Source organism: Aspergillus niger (genome assembly GCF_000002855.4).
Source record: "Aspergillus niger supercontig An02".
NCBI classification, from domain to species: domain Eukaryota; kingdom Fungi; phylum Ascomycota; class Eurotiomycetes; order Eurotiales; family Aspergillaceae; genus Aspergillus; species Aspergillus niger.
In genome coordinates, this window is record NT_166519.1 from 3,179,449 (window position 1) to 3,196,908 (window position 17,460).

At 49.7% G+C, this 17,460-nt stretch overlaps 8 protein-coding genes across 8 annotated transcripts; 3 read left to right on the forward strand and 5 right to left on the reverse strand.

Annotated features, from left to right (window-relative positions):
* Positions 1 to 1,017: 1,017 nt before the first annotated feature.
* Positions 1,018 to 2,999, forward strand: An02g13220 (uncharacterized protein; the record flags this gene model as incomplete). The annotated part of the gene is made up of 2 exons (XM_001400416.3): positions 1,018 to 1,069; positions 1,129 to 2,999. 2 exons carry the CDS (start codon positions 1,018 to 1,020, stop codon positions 2,997 to 2,999), a joined length of 1,923 nt encoding a protein of 640 aa, XP_001400453.1.
* Positions 3,000 to 3,302: 303 nt separating this feature from the next.
* An02g13230 (uncharacterized protein) lies at positions 3,303 to 4,462 on the reverse strand (the record flags this gene model as incomplete). The annotated part of the gene is made up of 5 exons (XM_059746737.1): positions 3,303 to 3,598; positions 3,652 to 3,897; positions 3,977 to 4,129; positions 4,188 to 4,313; positions 4,381 to 4,462. 5 exons carry the CDS (start codon positions 4,460 to 4,462, stop codon positions 3,303 to 3,305), a joined length of 903 nt encoding a protein of 300 aa, XP_059605168.1.
* A 738-nt stretch (positions 4,463 to 5,200) lies between these two features.
* An02g13240 (uncharacterized protein) lies at positions 5,201 to 7,085 on the reverse strand (the record flags this gene model as incomplete). The annotated part of the gene is made up of 3 exons (XM_001400418.3): positions 5,201 to 5,732; positions 5,787 to 6,546; positions 6,614 to 7,085. 3 exons carry the CDS (start codon positions 7,083 to 7,085, stop codon positions 5,201 to 5,203), a joined length of 1,764 nt encoding a protein of 587 aa, XP_001400455.1.
* Positions 7,086 to 8,512: 1,427 nt separating this feature from the next.
* Positions 8,513 to 9,418, reverse strand: An02g13250 (uncharacterized protein; the record flags this gene model as incomplete). Its single annotated transcript, XM_001400419.3, has 2 exons — positions 8,513 to 8,746; positions 8,795 to 9,418. The coding sequence occupies 2 exons, from the start codon at positions 9,416 to 9,418 to the stop codon at positions 8,513 to 8,515; spliced, it is 858 nt and encodes a 285-aa protein (XP_001400456.1).
* A 538-nt stretch (positions 9,419 to 9,956) lies between these two features.
* An02g13260 (hypothetical protein) lies at positions 9,957 to 11,136 on the reverse strand (the record flags this gene model as incomplete). Its single annotated transcript, XM_059746738.1, has 4 exons — positions 9,957 to 10,019; positions 10,063 to 10,464; positions 10,749 to 10,789; positions 11,082 to 11,136. The coding sequence occupies 4 exons, from the start codon at positions 11,134 to 11,136 to the stop codon at positions 9,957 to 9,959; spliced, it is 561 nt and encodes a 186-aa protein (XP_059605169.1).
* Positions 11,137 to 11,561: 425 nt separating this feature from the next.
* Positions 11,562 to 13,491, forward strand: An02g13270 (uncharacterized protein; the record flags this gene model as incomplete). The annotated part of the gene is made up of 10 exons (XM_059746739.1): positions 11,562 to 11,855; positions 11,913 to 11,956; positions 12,003 to 12,190; positions 12,249 to 12,346; positions 12,395 to 12,484; positions 12,543 to 12,685; positions 12,736 to 12,874; positions 12,930 to 13,041; positions 13,123 to 13,276; positions 13,329 to 13,491. 10 exons carry the CDS (start codon positions 11,562 to 11,564, stop codon positions 13,489 to 13,491), a joined length of 1,425 nt encoding a protein of 474 aa, XP_059605170.1.
* Positions 13,492 to 13,706: 215 nt separating this feature from the next.
* Positions 13,707 to 14,438, reverse strand: An02g13280 (uncharacterized protein; the record flags this gene model as incomplete). The annotated part of the gene is made up of 1 exon (XM_001400422.1): positions 13,707 to 14,438. One exon carries the CDS (start codon positions 14,436 to 14,438, stop codon positions 13,707 to 13,709), a length of 732 nt encoding a protein of 243 aa, XP_001400459.1.
* Positions 14,439 to 15,564: 1,126 nt separating this feature from the next.
* On the forward strand, positions 15,565 to 17,009 carry An02g13290 (uncharacterized protein; the record flags this gene model as incomplete). The annotated part of the gene is made up of 2 exons (XM_001400423.1): positions 15,565 to 15,629; positions 15,680 to 17,009. 2 exons carry the CDS (start codon positions 15,565 to 15,567, stop codon positions 17,007 to 17,009), a joined length of 1,395 nt encoding a protein of 464 aa, XP_001400460.1.
* Between the last annotated feature and the right edge of the window lie 451 nt (positions 17,010 to 17,460).

Here is a 17,460-nt window from a genome sequence, read left to right on the forward strand (position 1 = left end):
TTCTGCACAATTTCATGGCTAATGACATGAGCTGTCATCTGGACCATAACATGCTGCTTGGCAACTGTAGAAATAGCATCCATCTGACTTCATCTCGCTTCAGCGTGTAGTGATTCTAACTGTTCTCCCGGATGCCAAGTTTCTGACTGTCGGTAGCGAACCTAATCCGGTAGCTTTTCCCGGCGTGAAGTCTGTTGCTGTTCCTACGCCAATAACGGCTAAGTCGCGGCCAATAACTTCCTGCTAGCGGATTTCATTCGTTCATATCACGCCCGACTAGGGGAAATGAACCATATTAGATAATTGGAACTGGTGCAGTTGCCTGATTGAGGGTCTCCACTCCGGCCTTGTTGATGATGCAGGCTTGGCAGCCAGCAATCCGGCCTCGTTGCTCCGAGAACCCCGTGGTTTGCGCAGGATATGCGATGGGTGAAATATTCAGTGGCTGTGCTGGACCATTAACGTCTTGTCATATTTCCACCCGGGGCCGTTGTAGAGGTTGAGTTCCGAAGGTTTACCTAAACAGTGTTTTTCGTTTGGGAACGCGGAAGGGTCTAAGTTTCGGGCTGCCCCATAGGGCTGAGCCTATGCCATTCCAGTTGGAACCCTGACTGCACAGGAGGATACTATTTTGGATCGCCTCAATATTATTCTGCTGCCTGGCACCACCTTCCAATCGGGTACCCCCGTTTCATAGACCCTGACTGGGGTTTCTGCACTAGCTTAGTTGAACGAGACACAATGCAATCACAATAGGGTCCTCAATAATATCTCAGGCACCACAAACTCAGGGCCGAGGATGTCTACATGCTGCGCCTTGCCTGGCTTGGCCCTGCCACCTCAGATTTTGCTGTGCTCCATTTATGCATTCGGAGATTTTGGTACGCAGGAATCAGTAAGCTCTAATAGTGTGGTCCGCTCGTCAATTTCTTATAAATCACCCTGGGGCACCCTCACTCCCAATGCACTGAGTCTGTGTTATGCTAGACGTGTCACTTGGTGCAACCCAAAGCAGACATGAAGTTCAATGCACTCTTAACGACCCTCGCGGCGCTGGGGTATATCCAAGGTATATTTCCGATCTTGAAACTCATCATGCAGCACTAACTCATGCTGACCCGCCCATAGGAGGCGCCGCGGTTCCTACAACCGTCGACCTCACATATGCAGACATATCACCTCGCGCACTGGATAATGCCCCTGATGGTTATACCCCGAGCAATGTATCCTGTCCTGCAAACAGACCGACGATTCGCAGCGCGTCAACCCTGTCATCGAACGAGACGGCATGGGTGGACGTCCGGCGTAAGCAGACTGTCTCAGCGATGAAAGACCTTTTCGGCCATATCAACATGAGCTCATTTGACGCTATTTCGTACATCAACAGCCATTCATCAAATATCACCAACATACCCAACATCGGTATTGCCGTGTCCGGCGGTGGCTACAGAGCCCTGACCAACGGCGCGGGAGCACTCAAGGCATTCGACAGTCGAACGGAAAACTCAACCCATAATGGACAGCTCGGTGGTCTTCTGCAGTCAGCCACATACCTGTCCGGTCTCTCCGGAGGTGGCTGGCTCCTGGGCTCAATCTACATCAACAACTTCACCACCGTCTCCAATCTGCAAACCTACAAAGAGGGCGAAGTCTGGCAGTTCCAGAATTCAATCACGAAAGGCCCAAAGACCAACGGCTTGCAAGCTTGGGATACAGCCAAGTACTACCGCGATCTGGCCAAGGTGGTCGCTGGCAAGAAGGACGCGGGCTTCAACACTTCCTTCACGGACTACTGGGGTCGCGCACTCTCCTACCAGCTGATTAACGCGACCGACGGAGGCCCAGGCTACACCTGGTCATCGATCGCTTTAACCCAGGACTTCAAGAACGGAAACATGCCCATGCCGCTCCTTGTCGCCGACGGCCGCAACCCAGGCGAGACCCTAATCGGCAGCAACTCGACCGTGTATGAGTTCAACCCCTGGGAATTCGGCAGTTTTGATCCGTCCATCTTCGGCTTCGCTCCCCTCGAATACCTCGGATCCTACTTTGAGAACGGCGAAGTCCCATCCAGCCGATCCTGCGTCCGCGGCTTCGATAACGCAGGCTTCGTCATGGGAACCTCCTCCAGTCTCTTCAACCAATTCATCCTGAAGCTCAACACCACCGACATCCCATCAACCCTCAAAACGGTCATCGCCAGCATCCTAGAAGAACTAGGCGACCGCAACGACGACATCGCCATCTACTCTCCCAACCCCTTCTACGGGTACCGCAACGCGACAGTTTCATACGAAAAGACCCCGGACCTGAACGTCGTCGACGGTGGCGAAGACAAACAGAACCTCCCCCTCCATCCTCTCATCCAACCCGCCCGCAACGTGGACGTCATCTTCGCCGTCGACTCCTCAGCCAGTACCTCGGACAACTGGCCCAACGGAAGTCCTCTCGTCGCGACTTACGAACGTAGTCTCAACTCAACCGGTATCGGAAACGGCACCGCGTTCCCTAGCATCCCGGACAAGAGCACCTTCATTAACCTGGGCTTGAACACCCGTCCGACTTTCTTCGGCTGCAATAGTTCCAATATCACAGGCCATGCACCCCTGGTTGTCTACCTCCCCAACTACCCCTACACAACCCTCTCCAACAAGTCGACCTTCCAGCTCAAGTACGAGATCTTGGAGCGTGATGAGATGATCACCAATGGCTGGAACGTGGTTACTATGGGTAATGGATCAAGGAAGTCTTACGAGGATTGGCCGACTTGTGCGGGCTGCGCTATTCTGAGTCGCTCGTTTGATCGGACTAATACCCAGGTGCCGGATATGTGCTCGCAGTGTTTTGACAAGTATTGCTGGGATGGAACGAGGAATAGTACGACGCCGGCGGCGTATGAGCCGAAGGTATTGATGGCTAGTGCGGGTGTGAGGGGTATTTCGATGTCGAGGTTGGTTTTGGGTCTCTTTCCGGTGGTGGTTGGGGTTTGGATGATGTGAGTGGAGGTTGGGATCTGAATGTTGGGATGTGTATGCTAGGTGATCTTATGAGAATGAGTTTACGACAGTCCTGATATACTTCAGAAGTAGATCCAGTAAAGATGTGTTACTTACATAGAAAGCAGGAATGGATTGGATGTAATGCTTATTCAGTTAGACGTAAAAGGAACTCAAGTCCAATACTACTGCGGTACAGCATCACCACCAAATCCCACTGACATCCAATAAATCAAGTGCAAAACTCCTTCTTTCTCATCCCTCTCCAGTTGATCTCCCTGGAAGTTTCCTTCATAAGAAACGCATCTAATTATCTTCCCACCGACACAAACCCCAACACAATCCATGCCAGCAGCATCCAACTTTACATGGGGCTGCACGGCTGCAGACAACCTGCGGGAGGTTCCAGTCTACAAGATCGAGAGAAGTCTCTTCGGATCCTTCACCATCATCTACAGCTTCATCCCGCTCACCGCGAGGACACTTGGCCATACAGATATTCTGCCAGCAGCATCCCTTGCACGTTCTCTTGCTGCACATGCCTCCGGTGTGGATTATGTCTGTTGAGGTGGGAAGCAGGTCGGTGTCGGGCATGGAGTATCCTGGTCTTTTCATGAGAAGTAATTCGAAGAGAGGAGGTAAGGTCGGGACTCACTCTTGTGCATCATCTCCGATGCTGGTTCTTGTGCTGCGTCGTCGCTATCATCGAAGATGTCGGCATCGACATTGACATCGAAACCAGCGTCAGCATCAACATCAACATCAACAGCATAACCAAAAGCATCGATGGGATCTTCAAGATCATCTCGCTTATCCATATAGCAATACACACAAAGACCCTTACGACAGCACCCACCCTTGCAAGTCCTCCGGCTGCACTTCGGAGGCCTGCCTGGGGACTCTATTCCAATAAGATCATGATTAGCCTATACATCCAATCTAACCCACCTATAATATACCAAAGAATAAGGAAAGCTCACCCCAACTAGCACCCCCATCACCCCGCTTCGCCATATCATTAGGACAATACGCGAGACAAAGGCCGTGGTAGCAACATCCAGTTCCGCAGTCCCTGTTTGTGTGGCAGACGGGGGCGGTAATATCTAAATTCTCTTCTGTGCGGAGGAGGGATTCTGGATGGGTTTTAGTTAGTAGGTTTCATACTATGCGTAAAGTGAGTGAGGTAACTACCATCGACAAGACTGCGGACTAGGTCCGTGTGAACATCATCCTCATTGTGGAGACAGTAGGCGAGACAGAGACCGTTGTAGCAGCATCCGGTTCCGCAGTCGGAGTTCTTGTGGCACAGTGGGTTGTCTGGTAAGTTCAGTAAGTGGTGCCAGGCTATGTTTTTTTTGGTTGGGTTGCTGGGGTGTTGGCTTACAGATGTCTGTGAAGCTTGAGCCATCGGCGGGGATGGAGGCCACTAGGGTGGCCAGGAGGGTGAGGATGAGGGTAAGCTTCATTTTGGATATAGATGGTAGGGTAGGGTAAAAGTATGGTAATGGTGAAAGTAATGTTGGTATCGGGAGGGAGGAAAGAAAGGATGCTGATGAGGGAAAGAATGAGAGGAATGAAGATGCTGGGCAAGCCAGGGTTTTTGAGTATAATTGTTGATGTGAATACATGGATATAGAGTGGGTGCTTTAAGACGCGGGGTGCACTACAGTGAAGAGTAACACGGCCATGTCAGTTAATGCTGTTGATGCATGGATTGAATGCCGTGTGTGAATAGATATCAGGTGGTCATTGTTTGGGTATCAAGCGCATGTAACGGATGTAATGGATAGCTTCTACAGTGAGATTGTGGAATCAAGGTATGTACACAGATTTTTAGTCACACTGGACATAGGTAGTGCTTCTTCGCATGTCCAACAAAAGGAAGCATCGGGAGAGGCAAGGAATTCGTGTGATGGTAGCTATGTAGTACACGCACTTGTCGGAGAATTTATTAATAGTAACAGGGTAGTATAAACTCGATGCTCTTTCAATTTCCATATATGTATTACCTGGTTCATATTTGGTTATTCAGCTCGCATTGAACCTCTATCGTAATCATGAGTAAAGCTCCATACTACGAAAAACATACTTGACTCCACTGTATTGAAGAATCATGTTCATGGCATTGTGATCATGTCCAGGGTTGCACTATATATCCACCCGGGGCATGCATCTACTAGTATTCATATAATATGTACTAACAATCAAGCCTCCACCAAAAGAACAACTGCTTCATACGGGCGTAGAGACCACTTCTGTCCCGAGAACCGCCCCTTCGCTGCTTCAGCACTTTCATACGAGTTCAATAGCACATCCTTGACGCCCTTCACGCCGTTGGTAGTAGCATCCCACTCCAATGTCTTCTCAGTCCAGTTAGTGAGAACCAGCGCCTTCTTGTTCTCATATTGACGAGCATACGCGAAGATCTCCTGACTATCCTTATCGACCAAGTCGTAGTCCCCATAGACAAAGATGTCGAGGTATTTCTTGCGCAATCCAAGGACAGCAGCCCAGTAGTGGTAGATCGAGTTCGGGTCATTGACCTGCGCTTCAGCATTGAAGCGCACATAGTCCGGGCTGACGGACATCCAAGGCTTTGCGTTGGGACCGGTGAACCCACCGTTTGGTGCACTTGACCACTGCACCGGTGTGCGGCCGTTGTCTCGGGATTTCTTTTGGTATTCCTGACGGGCGCTCTTCTGGGCTTCGATATCATCGGGCCTGTGCTTGAGAAGGCTAAAGGCGCAGTTAGTAAGCGACCTATCTAGACGGGTGGGGACATATGCCTACCGATGCCAGTGGTTGAGACAGTCAATATCCTTGTACTCGTTCATGTCCCATTCAACGGGAACATTTCTCATTCCAATTTCCTGACCCTGGTACACGAACGGCGTACCAGACTGCAGCGCAAGAACCGTCGCCAGCATTTTACCTGCTTCTGTGCGGAACTCCTCCTTTGCTTGTGCATAGCGATCAATCGACCGCGGCTGATCGTGGTTCTCCCAGTAAAGAGCATTCCACCCATCATTGTTGTACATGAACTTCTGCCACGTCTCGAAGAAAGCCTTCAAGTCAGTGAGCTTCCAGCTTCCAGGCTCGAATTTGTCGTATGTTCCGTGGTCAATGTCCACATGCTCGAAGTTGAAAATCATGTTGATCTCGTTCCGATCGTAGCGCACAGCGCGGAGCACCTCCTCGGTGTCTCTGACGAAGGGCATCTCACCAACACTGAAGGCATCGTACTCCTTCAGAATCTTCCCCAGGTCTTGGAGATATTCATGTAATCTCGGTCCATTGGCGTAGTACTTGTCTCCCCACTGCCAAGGGGTTCGAGGGTCCTTTACAGGAGCATCCGGGAACCGTTGGTCTTTGCTGATGAAATTGATGACATCCATGCGGAATCCATCCGCGCCTTTGTCTAGCCAGAAACGCATGATATCGTGAACTGCCTTACGGACGGGCGGATGCTCCCAGTTGAGGTCGGGCTGTTCTGTCGCGTAGAGGTGAAGGTAGTATTCACCCGTGTGCTCGTCCCATTCCCAGGCACTACCTACAGCCAGGGTCAGAAAGCTTACTCCAAAAAAATGAATGACTTCAAATCAAAGCAAGAAACTCACCCTGAAAATGCGACACCCAGTTGTTAGGCGGGTGCCGGTTACCCTGCTCATCATACCTGGCCGGCTTCCAAACATACCAGTTGCGATACTTATTGTCCTTTGAGCTGCGCGACTGTTTGAACCACTCATTCTGATCACTAGTGTGGTTGACCACAAGGTCCATAAGAAGCTTCATACCCCGCTCGTGGCACCCCTGGATGAGCTTTTCGACATCCGCGACCGTGCCGTACTCATCCGCAATGCTATAGTAATCGGCAATGTCATAGCCCATATCCACCTGAGGCGACTTATAGGAAGGACACAACCAAACAATATCCACGCCTATATTCTTGATATAATCCAGCTTCGAGATAATGCCTGGAATGTCACCGATACCATCATCGTTGGAATCCTTGTACGAAGCAGGCCAGATCTGATAGACGGAGCATTCCTTCCACCAGGCGCGGTGAATCTGGGAGGCGGATTTGGCCATTATGCTGGTGTTTTGGGCGTTTTCTGGTATGTTTGGAATTTTGGTGAGAGAAAAGAGCTGTCGTGTCCTTATCAGGAGCTCGAGAGGTCAGAGGGGGCACAAGGAATTGGCTGATCTGCCCCTCGATTGATGGGCACCGCGGGGCAGTCGCTACTTCATCTCATTCATCGATGCTCGTGCGGAGAAATTCTCGGTGGGTTCGTCACCCACCGGTCGCGCATTGTCTGCCACTCACACCACACGATGTGGTGGACCAGCTTTTGGGATGGTTGAGAGGACCGGTACGTGAAATGTTTAGGACGCCCACTTCCCTTGTTCCTGGGATGAGAGGTGATGTCTGAGATACTCCTGGCTAATTAAAACGTCTCCGCACCAGCTCCGGCTCCGGATCGCGTTTATCACCACACTTCGAATTCCCCTACACCCTAATCGATACCAACCTTACCAAAGAATTCCAATTCTACTACTAGTTCATACATATAATCTAGGGATCGCCAAGAACAGTGTGTCCAGAACTGTAGCAATTGTGGCATTCTTGCGCGGCTATAAGTATTTCTAGATAGTAAGGTCCCCACCACTAAGGTACCCGAGTAAAGTTTAACCGCAGCCTTGAATTGCTCATCTGAGAGTGATACCCCGTACAACCAGCATGTTCCGAGCTGCAGATGCTGATGGTGGCCAAAGCTCCGATCAGCCGAGGGGTTTCTGCTATCCTATCCAATGACATGCTTCCATGTCAGCTGTGCAGATGGTAGGAAGCTGGTCATGATGGGCGGGGTCGAGGGGCAGGGCGAGCTTGGTAGGAAAGACACAACTTTATCATCAGTCCTTCGCACTACAGGCTGTTGCGATTGCGACGGCTGTGGAACAATTGCAATGGAGTATTGCAAGACTACCTTCATTCAGTCATAGACATAGTATTGAACGGATTTACGTGGCTGGCCGATACTTGCGAACATAAGCCATTGCTGGTTGGACCTAGCGTAGTTGTGTGAAACTGGGCCAAGCTGATGGATGTAACGCAACTTCTTACGTTGCATCAGTATGAGGGACATGAGAATCAAACTGCTTGCATGAAGTCTGTTAACACTCCTCCATGGCAGTTTGTGGTTCGCTGAACTCTCCGTCACATCGCATTGGCTAGTACCATAGCCAACCTGGCATAAATTACTAAAAAAGAAACACAAACGTCCATCGAGTAAGAATGCGGAAAAGTATATACTGTATACCATCTTACATCTGCCACCATCGTCATCCTCATATTCGTGTCAAACAGTCCAGAGCTACAATTGTCCATAAAACCCGTCCGTGTCGTTGTACATATATTCATCACCCGTTTGGTAGAGGAAAGCAGTCGAATCAATATCCTCTATTCCAGCCAGTATCGTCTTTCAGTAAATCATATCAGCCATGGCTAGTAATGTAGCTTAGTGCAGCCGCAGAGCACCGTCGCGATCCTCGACATTGTCCAGAGCATCGGTGATGCGCGACCCGTCTCCCTCATAGAGGAATGTGTCGTAAGTGGCGGCTCCGACGATACAACCTACAATGGGGGCAAAGATGGGCACAACGAAGTAATAGTTGGCCGCGGTAAAAACCTCCCTGCCATAGATGAAAGCAGAGAACAGTCTGGGACCGAAATCTCTCGCGGGGTTGATAGCCTGTAGATTTAGCTTCGATCACTGAACTCAATTATCGGAGGAACCTACATAGCCAGTCTGCCAGCCCAACGCAGCTCCAATAGCAGTGAGCAAGAAGAATACCGTCACCTGAGGCGAATGGAATCTGACGGCATTGACCGGATCCGAGATGCTCAAGATGCCAAACATCAGGACTGCAGACCCGAGCAACTCCGAGAATGCGGCCTCCCAGTTCGATTCGAAGAATGCAGCAGGATAAGTTGAGAAGATACCGGCAGAATGGTGTCCACGAGGGCTCAGGATTGAGCCGCCAGGAATGGTAAACTCGGGATCCCAGTCTTTGATGGCGGAGCGGTAGTTGATATACACAATGGCAGCACCAACAAATCCACCAAGGAATTGAGCAAAGAGCTTGCCGGGAAGTTTACGCCATTGTCCGGGAGTGGGACGGACAAGAGCCATGCAGATAGTCACAGCTGGGTTGATGGTTGGACCGGGGTCGGAAAGGTAGCCTGAGATGCAGACAGCTGCAGCCCAGGCGATGTTGATCGATAGCCAAGTGCCGTACTGGTAGTCGGAAAGGAGACACTGAGCGACGACGCCATCGCCGATGACGATCAGGAGTGCCGTTCCGAGGAACTCGGCGACATATGGTTTGAGGAATTTTCGCGAGAGGCCAGTGTTGAGAAACATGGCTGTTAGGATGTTCGACCTCCGAACGTGTGAATTGGGAAGATTCGTAGGGGTACCGTGGTAGAGATGGACTGTTTTGGAGGTTTGTTGACGAAAACCGAGGGGGGCCAGAGGATGCCCCGAGTGCGGCACGTCATAGCTCACCCACCCTCACCGCCAGTGCTGTGGATTCCCAGGAGAGGAAGGCGCGTTGGAGATAATGTTGGCTGCTATGCCTCAGGTGTCAATTATGGCCCCAATAATAGATTGCTGTGGACTGGATGCTTGCGATAAGGATGCTGATTTGTCTACTCCATGCCATTCCCACATATGGTGAGGATCCGCGAAAGTACTAAAAGCCTCGCTTGATTATTCCCTCCATATCCAATTTGTTCGTACAAAGCATAGAAGACCAAGACTCTGAAATTCACAAACGGATTTTTGACCAACACGCAAGACAGACAAATCCGCAACCCAATAATGCACCATGAAACATTAATATTATTTCGCGTTCCTCGCTTTCTCCGGTTCGGCCAACATTGCTCGGTTCCACCTCGGATCATCCGATTCTTGCACCGGCGCCCACCCAAGCTGGATCTGCATCATCCGTCTTATCAGCTATCTGCCCCACAACGGCATACCACACATAATGGTCAGCAACATACCTGCATCACCTTCTGATCCCAATCCTTCGTGAAGCTCTTAATTTTGCCATCTTGGATCTCAAAGATAGCAGCAGCGCTCCATCTCGCTTTCCGGGGTGGATCCGACTTCTCAATTCCCTTATACGGCTTTCCCGCATGCGATCCTTCGGCTGTATATCGCAGTAGCACATGTCCGTCCTTTGCCCACTCCTGGTCATAGCGAACTATATGCAGATCATTGACAGACGCCATGACTTGGGCATGTGAATCGGCGTAGTCCATGGGTGTGAGACATCCTGGAAAGGTAGAGGGACTCCAAAACCAGCTGTCCGGGGTGCACAGGTGGCGAACGGACTCGGCACCTTTGTTGTGGGTTGGCGAGTAGGCAAGTGACATGTATTGCTTCGCGACATCGATGTTAATCTACATATAAGTAATTGAATTTAGTCTGGGAGGATAATGGATCAGTATCGGATTAGATACGTGCCTTTTCTTCTGGCGTTTGGGTTGTCGAAACGAAGGGTGGTTGGCCATCTGTCGCAGACATGATTGTTAGTATATGGTACAGTGGTAAACCCTCCCTATAGATTGTTGTATATGTTAGTTATGGAGTTGAAAGTTGAAAGTTGACAGGATGGAGCCCAAACCTACCTATATAGTTACTCATATATATTGTCGTCTCTTCAGTCATCATGACGTTGTGCTACCTTGTCCAGCTTGTCTCTGGTCTTATCCGATATCCTGACAGCTGAAACTCTATGTTATTCGGTATACTTATGTAAACAAACCTTTAATCAGTTAGGAAGAATGGTACCCCTGGAACAAGATGGTACATGAAAAGCTACACAATAGTGTACCAAGGGAAGCCTTGCTGACTGGCCACGGAATGATGTCCCAGCCCGTATGACCGCAGAGTCGTAGAGAGTTTCAGCTTTCTGCAATATATTGGATCGTTGCTGGGCTATTTCGTATTCCTGATGATAGCTTCATATAAGATAATTTTAACGACAGAATTTTGAGTTGGACACTCATACTCGTACCGTCAGAAGGGGGACTCTCGCCATCCTTGATATAACCAATGACAAGCATGTACATGACGGTCACCGGATAATAGATTTCAAGGTGATCTTCTCCCTCAGGGATATGCACTATCGCGACATGTACTGGTGGCGTACTGGCGGCTATTCGGGAAGTGCAAGACCCTGTATACGAATCAGACCAGCGCGATTGGTTTTATTAACGAGCGGGGTAAGCGTCATCAGGCGTCTCAACTCCATGCCACCAATCGTTAATTGGCGTAACCTACCCCACTCTCACACCCAGCCATGCTATGGTCGATCAAGAACAAAATCATGCAGTGGCATACTATTAGTTCTCGGAGTTAATGGGTCAGTTGGGGAAGCGAAGGGCGGTATGCCGAGCTATCCGTCCACTATATAAAGTAGGACCTTCACCATATTTGGCAACACAGCATACTTGCAAAGTGTGGTAGGGGACTAGGCCACATCAGCTCTAACAAGATGTTGTACCTGGTACTCGCTCTCTCCGTTCCTGGCTACCTTATTGCTCTCACATGCTACAATCTCTTCTTCCATCCCCTCCGCAGCTTCCCCGGACCCCCACTGGCAAAAGTCTCGAAACTATGGAGTAGGATTGGCAATCGGACCGGCCGAAAGTCTGACAGAATCCACGAAGCCCATCTGAAGTATGGGCCTGTGGTACGTATTGGGCCAAATGAGTTGTCGTTCGCAGAACCCGCCGCCGCGCGAGCCATATATACATCGGATGCATTGGTAAAAGAGGAAACCTTTTATGTAAGACCCATTGAAACTCAATGTATGCATGTAAAAGAAGCTTAATATGATATTCAGCGGGCGAAGACTATTTTCCATGAGAACCACCTTTTCTCCACTCGGTAGGTCCGACAGCATGTGTGCAAGCCATGTACTAATAGTACCAAGGGATGTGCAGGCACACCGGCAGCGACGCAAGCTCTTCGCGCGGGGATATTCTCAGGCAGCCATGCTAGAGTTTGAGCCCCATATCTCCAACAAAATCGATACTGTTCTCAAACAATGGAAGGTACGGTTGGTTGGTGGTCCAATCGATGTTTATCCCTGGCTCCATTGGCTTGCCTTTGATGTAGTGTGTAAGTGCAGATTACCCTGGCTTTGTTCATCACACTTGACTGATATATTGCGGCATAGATCACTTGATGTTTGATGATGATCTAGGCCAAGTTACCTCTGGTAGAAGCCACGAAGTGATGGCATATCTTCAGGCTTGGAAGCCGACCTATATCTATGTAAGTTTGGAAAATCGGTTCCGGTATAACATGCTGATTTTCATGCAGAAAGAGTTCTTCCCGCAACTAGATCGATGGGGTGTCTATGTTCCGGGCTATGTGGGAGACTATTTTAGAAAGGTCCAAGCATGGAAGAACGTAAGTAAAGCTCACCGGAAGTTGTGCTGATTTCCTCAACAAGAGCTGAAGATGACAGTACTCTGTAAATCTAATCCAAAGAAGCCGTGAAAGGGGCACAAAGACACCATTTTTACGAGCGGCATTGAATGGCGACGAGGATGCCTTTCTCGGAAGGCCCTTGACCAACTCGGAGTTGGCAGAGGAATGCATGGGCGGGATGTATGTTCATCACGATACCGCAAAGTGACTTTCAATGACGGTTATTTCAGGTTCGCAGGAAGCGGTACCACCGCTAATACGTTTGCGTTTCTTCTCTGGGCTTGTCTGCGCAAGCCAGATGTTGTGGCCCGGCTTAAGGCTGAATTGAGAGAAGCGTTCCCAGATCCTTCCATTGTGCCAGACCATCGGGTAGGCATTGTTTGTATTGAAGGACTACAGATTCTGTTCGCTAAATCGCATTCAGACGTGCTCCGCTCTGCCATATCTTCAAGCCGTTATTTCAGAAGCCTTCCGTCGCTATCCCGCTGCTATTGCTATCCTACCTCGAACTGCAGTTAGAGACACAACCATTGCGGGTGTGCCAATCTTCAAAGGGGTCAGTTTTGCCTAGCATGCATCTCCACATCACAGCACTCACATACAGCAGACTGTTGTAGGCGCACAAAATCGAACAATTCATTTCGACGAGAAAGCTTTCCCTGACGCTCAAGACTTCCGACCGGAGCGCTGGCTCGAGAAGGAAAATGAGGCCCTGCGGAAGGAGGCTTTGGCCCCCTTCTCCCTTGGCCCCAGAAAATGCGTAGGTCTCAAGTGAGTGACTCTAGGAATCCCCGTTTACTCTAATACGTACTTATGAGAACAGCTTGGCGCAAATGGAGCTCAACAAATTAACCGCCGCTTTCTTCCGTCGGTTCGATGGGGAAGTCGATGGTAGCATGGGCGAGGAAGATATGCGAATGTATGATACTTTTACTGCTTCACCCGCTGGAGGAAAGCTACTGGTTCGTTTGCGTGAGTCGGTTTGATGCCTTGGAGTTATATGAGACTGCAACGTACCATTGCATACTCCTCATGTTCTGTCAATGGGCTTGCATCTCGGGTTGATGATTGCAACTGGCTAGATAAACATCATTATCAACTCCCGTTAGTTGATGTGGTTCTAATCCATTCATTGTATCAGACTATTTCCCCCGTCTATATACACGCCAGAATCAACCCCCCCCCCCCCCAATCCACCCAATTAAGTCTTATAAACTGGATCTTCTGGCAACTCCACTCCCCAGAACCTACCCATCCTCTCCCTAAAGAGCTCATAGCACGACCCCATACGAAGAACCTTCATCTCCCCGAAATCCATCACAATCGACGCCCTCCCATAAACATGATACCTCTGCAACCCATAATCAACGATCAAATCCGCGACCTCTATAATCTCCTCCTCAATATCCTCAACGAGGAACTTCTGCCCTCCCCCACTCAAATTCGCACTAGATCCGACCATCACCTGTCCAGCCTCGTAGTTCAGCCTACAAATCTCCCGTAACAGCGAGCCCCCACCCACGAACATCGCTATCGTGTCATCCTTGACCACGTTGGCTAGCGTTTTCGGTGTAAATTTGGCCAGAATGGGATGGTCCGCTTTATAAGGAGCCACGATGCCTAAGCCCATATCGAGGTCGTGAGTGAGAACGCGCGTCATTTCGAACCTCTCGGGCTCGAGAACGTGCAGTTCATGATGCAGCTCGTAGGATCCAATTAGACCATGGGCGTGTCCTGGCCGACGTCGTTTCGCGGAGAAAGCTCGCTCGATGGCCTCGACGGACGAGGCTAGGAGGCCGTAGCCGATTTCTGTGGGGACGATGGCGATGCCTCCAAGTTGGAGAACATCGAAAACGCGCTGGGCGTCGGAGGTGGTGTTGGGGAAGTGGCCAGGTAGGGGGATTGTTTTGGTTTTGGGGTTTGGAGAAGCCATTATGTTATTTTAAGGGATTTGAAGTCACGAGAAAAGGAGAATCTAGGATTATTTCCGTAATTGCGATTGTGGCGGGGTAGTATTCTGCCGTATATTTTATCGTTGATCACCACCTCTCAGACCTCTGTGCCCGCACTTGCCGGTCAGATTTTAGCAGGAAATTGGGTACAAACTTGATTTCTGCTTATCCGCGGGACATTGAGATTCGGTTGATGTTGCGGTGAGCAAGTACTACGAATCTATGAGGCTTTTGTAAGGTTGAATATACGTCCGTTTTACGATTCTCATACTATATCTCAGGATGCAGAGATCTTGTTCGTATGGGTCTAACGTGTTGCATTGTCCTCCAGCTACTCCTTCAATTTCTCCGCGGCAATTAGCAGGGGTTCCCCTACGCTAGCTCGGGCTTGCTCCCTTAATGCTGGCTGGATTTCCCCTAACCGAGAAGCCGTGTATTCGCTACGCTCGCTTCTCCTTCTCTATTTGTCTCTATCGTTGCAATGCAGCATGTTATTAACAAGATAATGCTTGCTACTACTCCTAATACCTGTCGCAATCAGGAACTCCAAACAATATTATTACTCAGTCTGACTCTGGTGGAGTATCTTTGTGCGGGGCGGGCTTCCCGATGATTTGCCGTGGGTCTCGATTCACCATAACGCTTGTGATGAGACTGAGCATCTTCTTGGCGGAAGTGATTGTTTGAGGCTACATGAACCCAACTTCCATCTTCTGTATGAAGATCTGACTTGGAGGCCTGGACAATGACCAACGGAAGAAACTAAATGATGAACGGGCTAGCGCATTATTAAGCCAAGCTGTCCAGGATCGGGGCCAAGCGCGACAACATTGCAATTGCTGGATGTGATAGGACATGATCGAGCGCGATAATGTAACTGCGAAGGCTAAGGGAGGGGCTCACTGATCGACCTTCCGCGAAAATTCTATGCTTTGGTGCATGCCACAATTGTGATCATACAGGCTTCCCTGATAAATTAATGCCCCCAAATGCGTTGCCGGCGTCTAGCGCAAATCACTAGTGCCTTCTGCCCCCGTACTTTAAACATCTGTTGCACCCACAAACTATAACTCCCATCCCACAGCCTAACAAAAATACCGATTAGCCATGGACAAGAACTGTCGAAGGAGGAGATCCAGCAAAAAGAGCAAGACAGGTTGTCGAACCTGTCGGTAAGTGGACCCTCAACGTTCCAGATCAGTCACCATCTGATTTACTTCAGATTGCGCCATGTAAAATGTGATGAAACTCCAGGCATGTGCCAGCGCTGCACATCCACGGGCAGAAAGTGTGATGGATATGACGCAGAGCGACTACCCAACCGACGAACTACTGCCACATTGACCGAGTTAGCACCGGATATTGCTCGTCGCTTTAGGTGGAAGTTGACTTCCGATGAGCAACGTTGTATCTCATTCTTTCAGAACCGAATTGGACCATCCATAGTCGCCTATTTTGACTGCGTTCTGTGGCAACGGCTTGTCCTCCAACTTAGCCAGGTCGAGCCGGCTGCCTTTCATGCGCTCGTCGCGTTTAGTGCTGTCTATGCGGATTATGAAGCCAGAGGTATACCTGTTGATAAGGATGATATGGATAATACTTTGCAACGATTTGCACTCGACCAGTGTGCGAGAGCGTACAGGTGGTTGAACTCACGCTCTGCTTCCCAGGATCCCGGGTTCCGCGATATCATGCTAGTATGTTGCGTGCTATTCATCATGGTAGAATGGATGCGCGGACAGTATGACACTGCCACCATACACCTGAAGAATGGGCTCCGGATACTGGAAGATGACCAGACCTTGACGGCAGCAACTGCCGCATTCAGCTCCGTCTTTGGGCAATGTCTAGGCGAATCACTTGCCTCCCTGAAAGTCCAATCAACTTATTTTGGCATCGAAGAGCCAACACAACCACAATCTCCGAAGAGCTCCGACCCTGGGACCCCAGTTCTCGATGATAAGGTTTTTCACAGCCTTCTTGATGCGCGTCTGACGTTTGAGCCGTTGATGGGCGAGATTTTTCAATTTCATTTATTCACCTCCCGCCTCTCCGAGGAACACATCAGTTTCAACTACAGTCAACTGTCCGACATACAATTCGAGCTCTCCTCCCGACTGAACCGATTCTCCATCGCACTTGAGTCCTTCCGCCTATCTTCCTTCCATCAACTCAGCCTCAATGCTCAACGAAGCCTGCACACCATGCAGTTGCACCAACAAGTACTTTCCATTGTCGTACATGTCTCCCTCATCGCCAACGAACACGATGCTTTAGACTTCTACAGTTCCTCTTTCGAGCACGCACTGTCTCTTGCAGAATCTATCATCGCTAGCTTTGCTGATCGTCCTAGTGTCTGTCTTGACATGGGCGTCATCCTCCCACTCTCCTTCGTTGCAACAAGATGCCGTGAGCCCGATATACGTGCGCGTGCATTGGAAGTCCTTCGCTCCTGGCCGCATCGTGAGGGCCCCTGGGAATCCTCTTTCATCGCCGACTGTGCTTCAAGACCATGGAACTCGGGAGATCCGTTTCTAGCTATGCTGCCTTAAACGTATACAGTAGCCCGACTATGATGTTCCTAAAATTCACCCAGCAGGCATGGAAAACTGTACATGCCTTTCGATCATGAAAGCTTTTTGAACGGTTGGCCTCTTTCATGTTAACTAAATAAATCTTGATAGTCAATGACTGTCGGAGCTACATCCGAGGAAGACAATAGGAAACAAGATGTGCAAATGCTTGGCAGCTTAAGGCTAATACCTCTTGCAGTAACCCCAGGCTATAGTAGGTGTCAAATAGAGGCAAGATTGTAGCCTATTTAGGAAATTCTCCGATGAGCTTCCGCACCTGGACAAGAATCAGACAATTCCCGGTTAAATCCAGACTTCATTCCGGGAAAGATGCCGATCCCTGCAGCACGGATGTAACATTAATTTGTGGAGTGGTGTAGATCGCAGGCTGGCGTGAATAAAAGGAGGATGGGTTAACAACAAAAGGAAA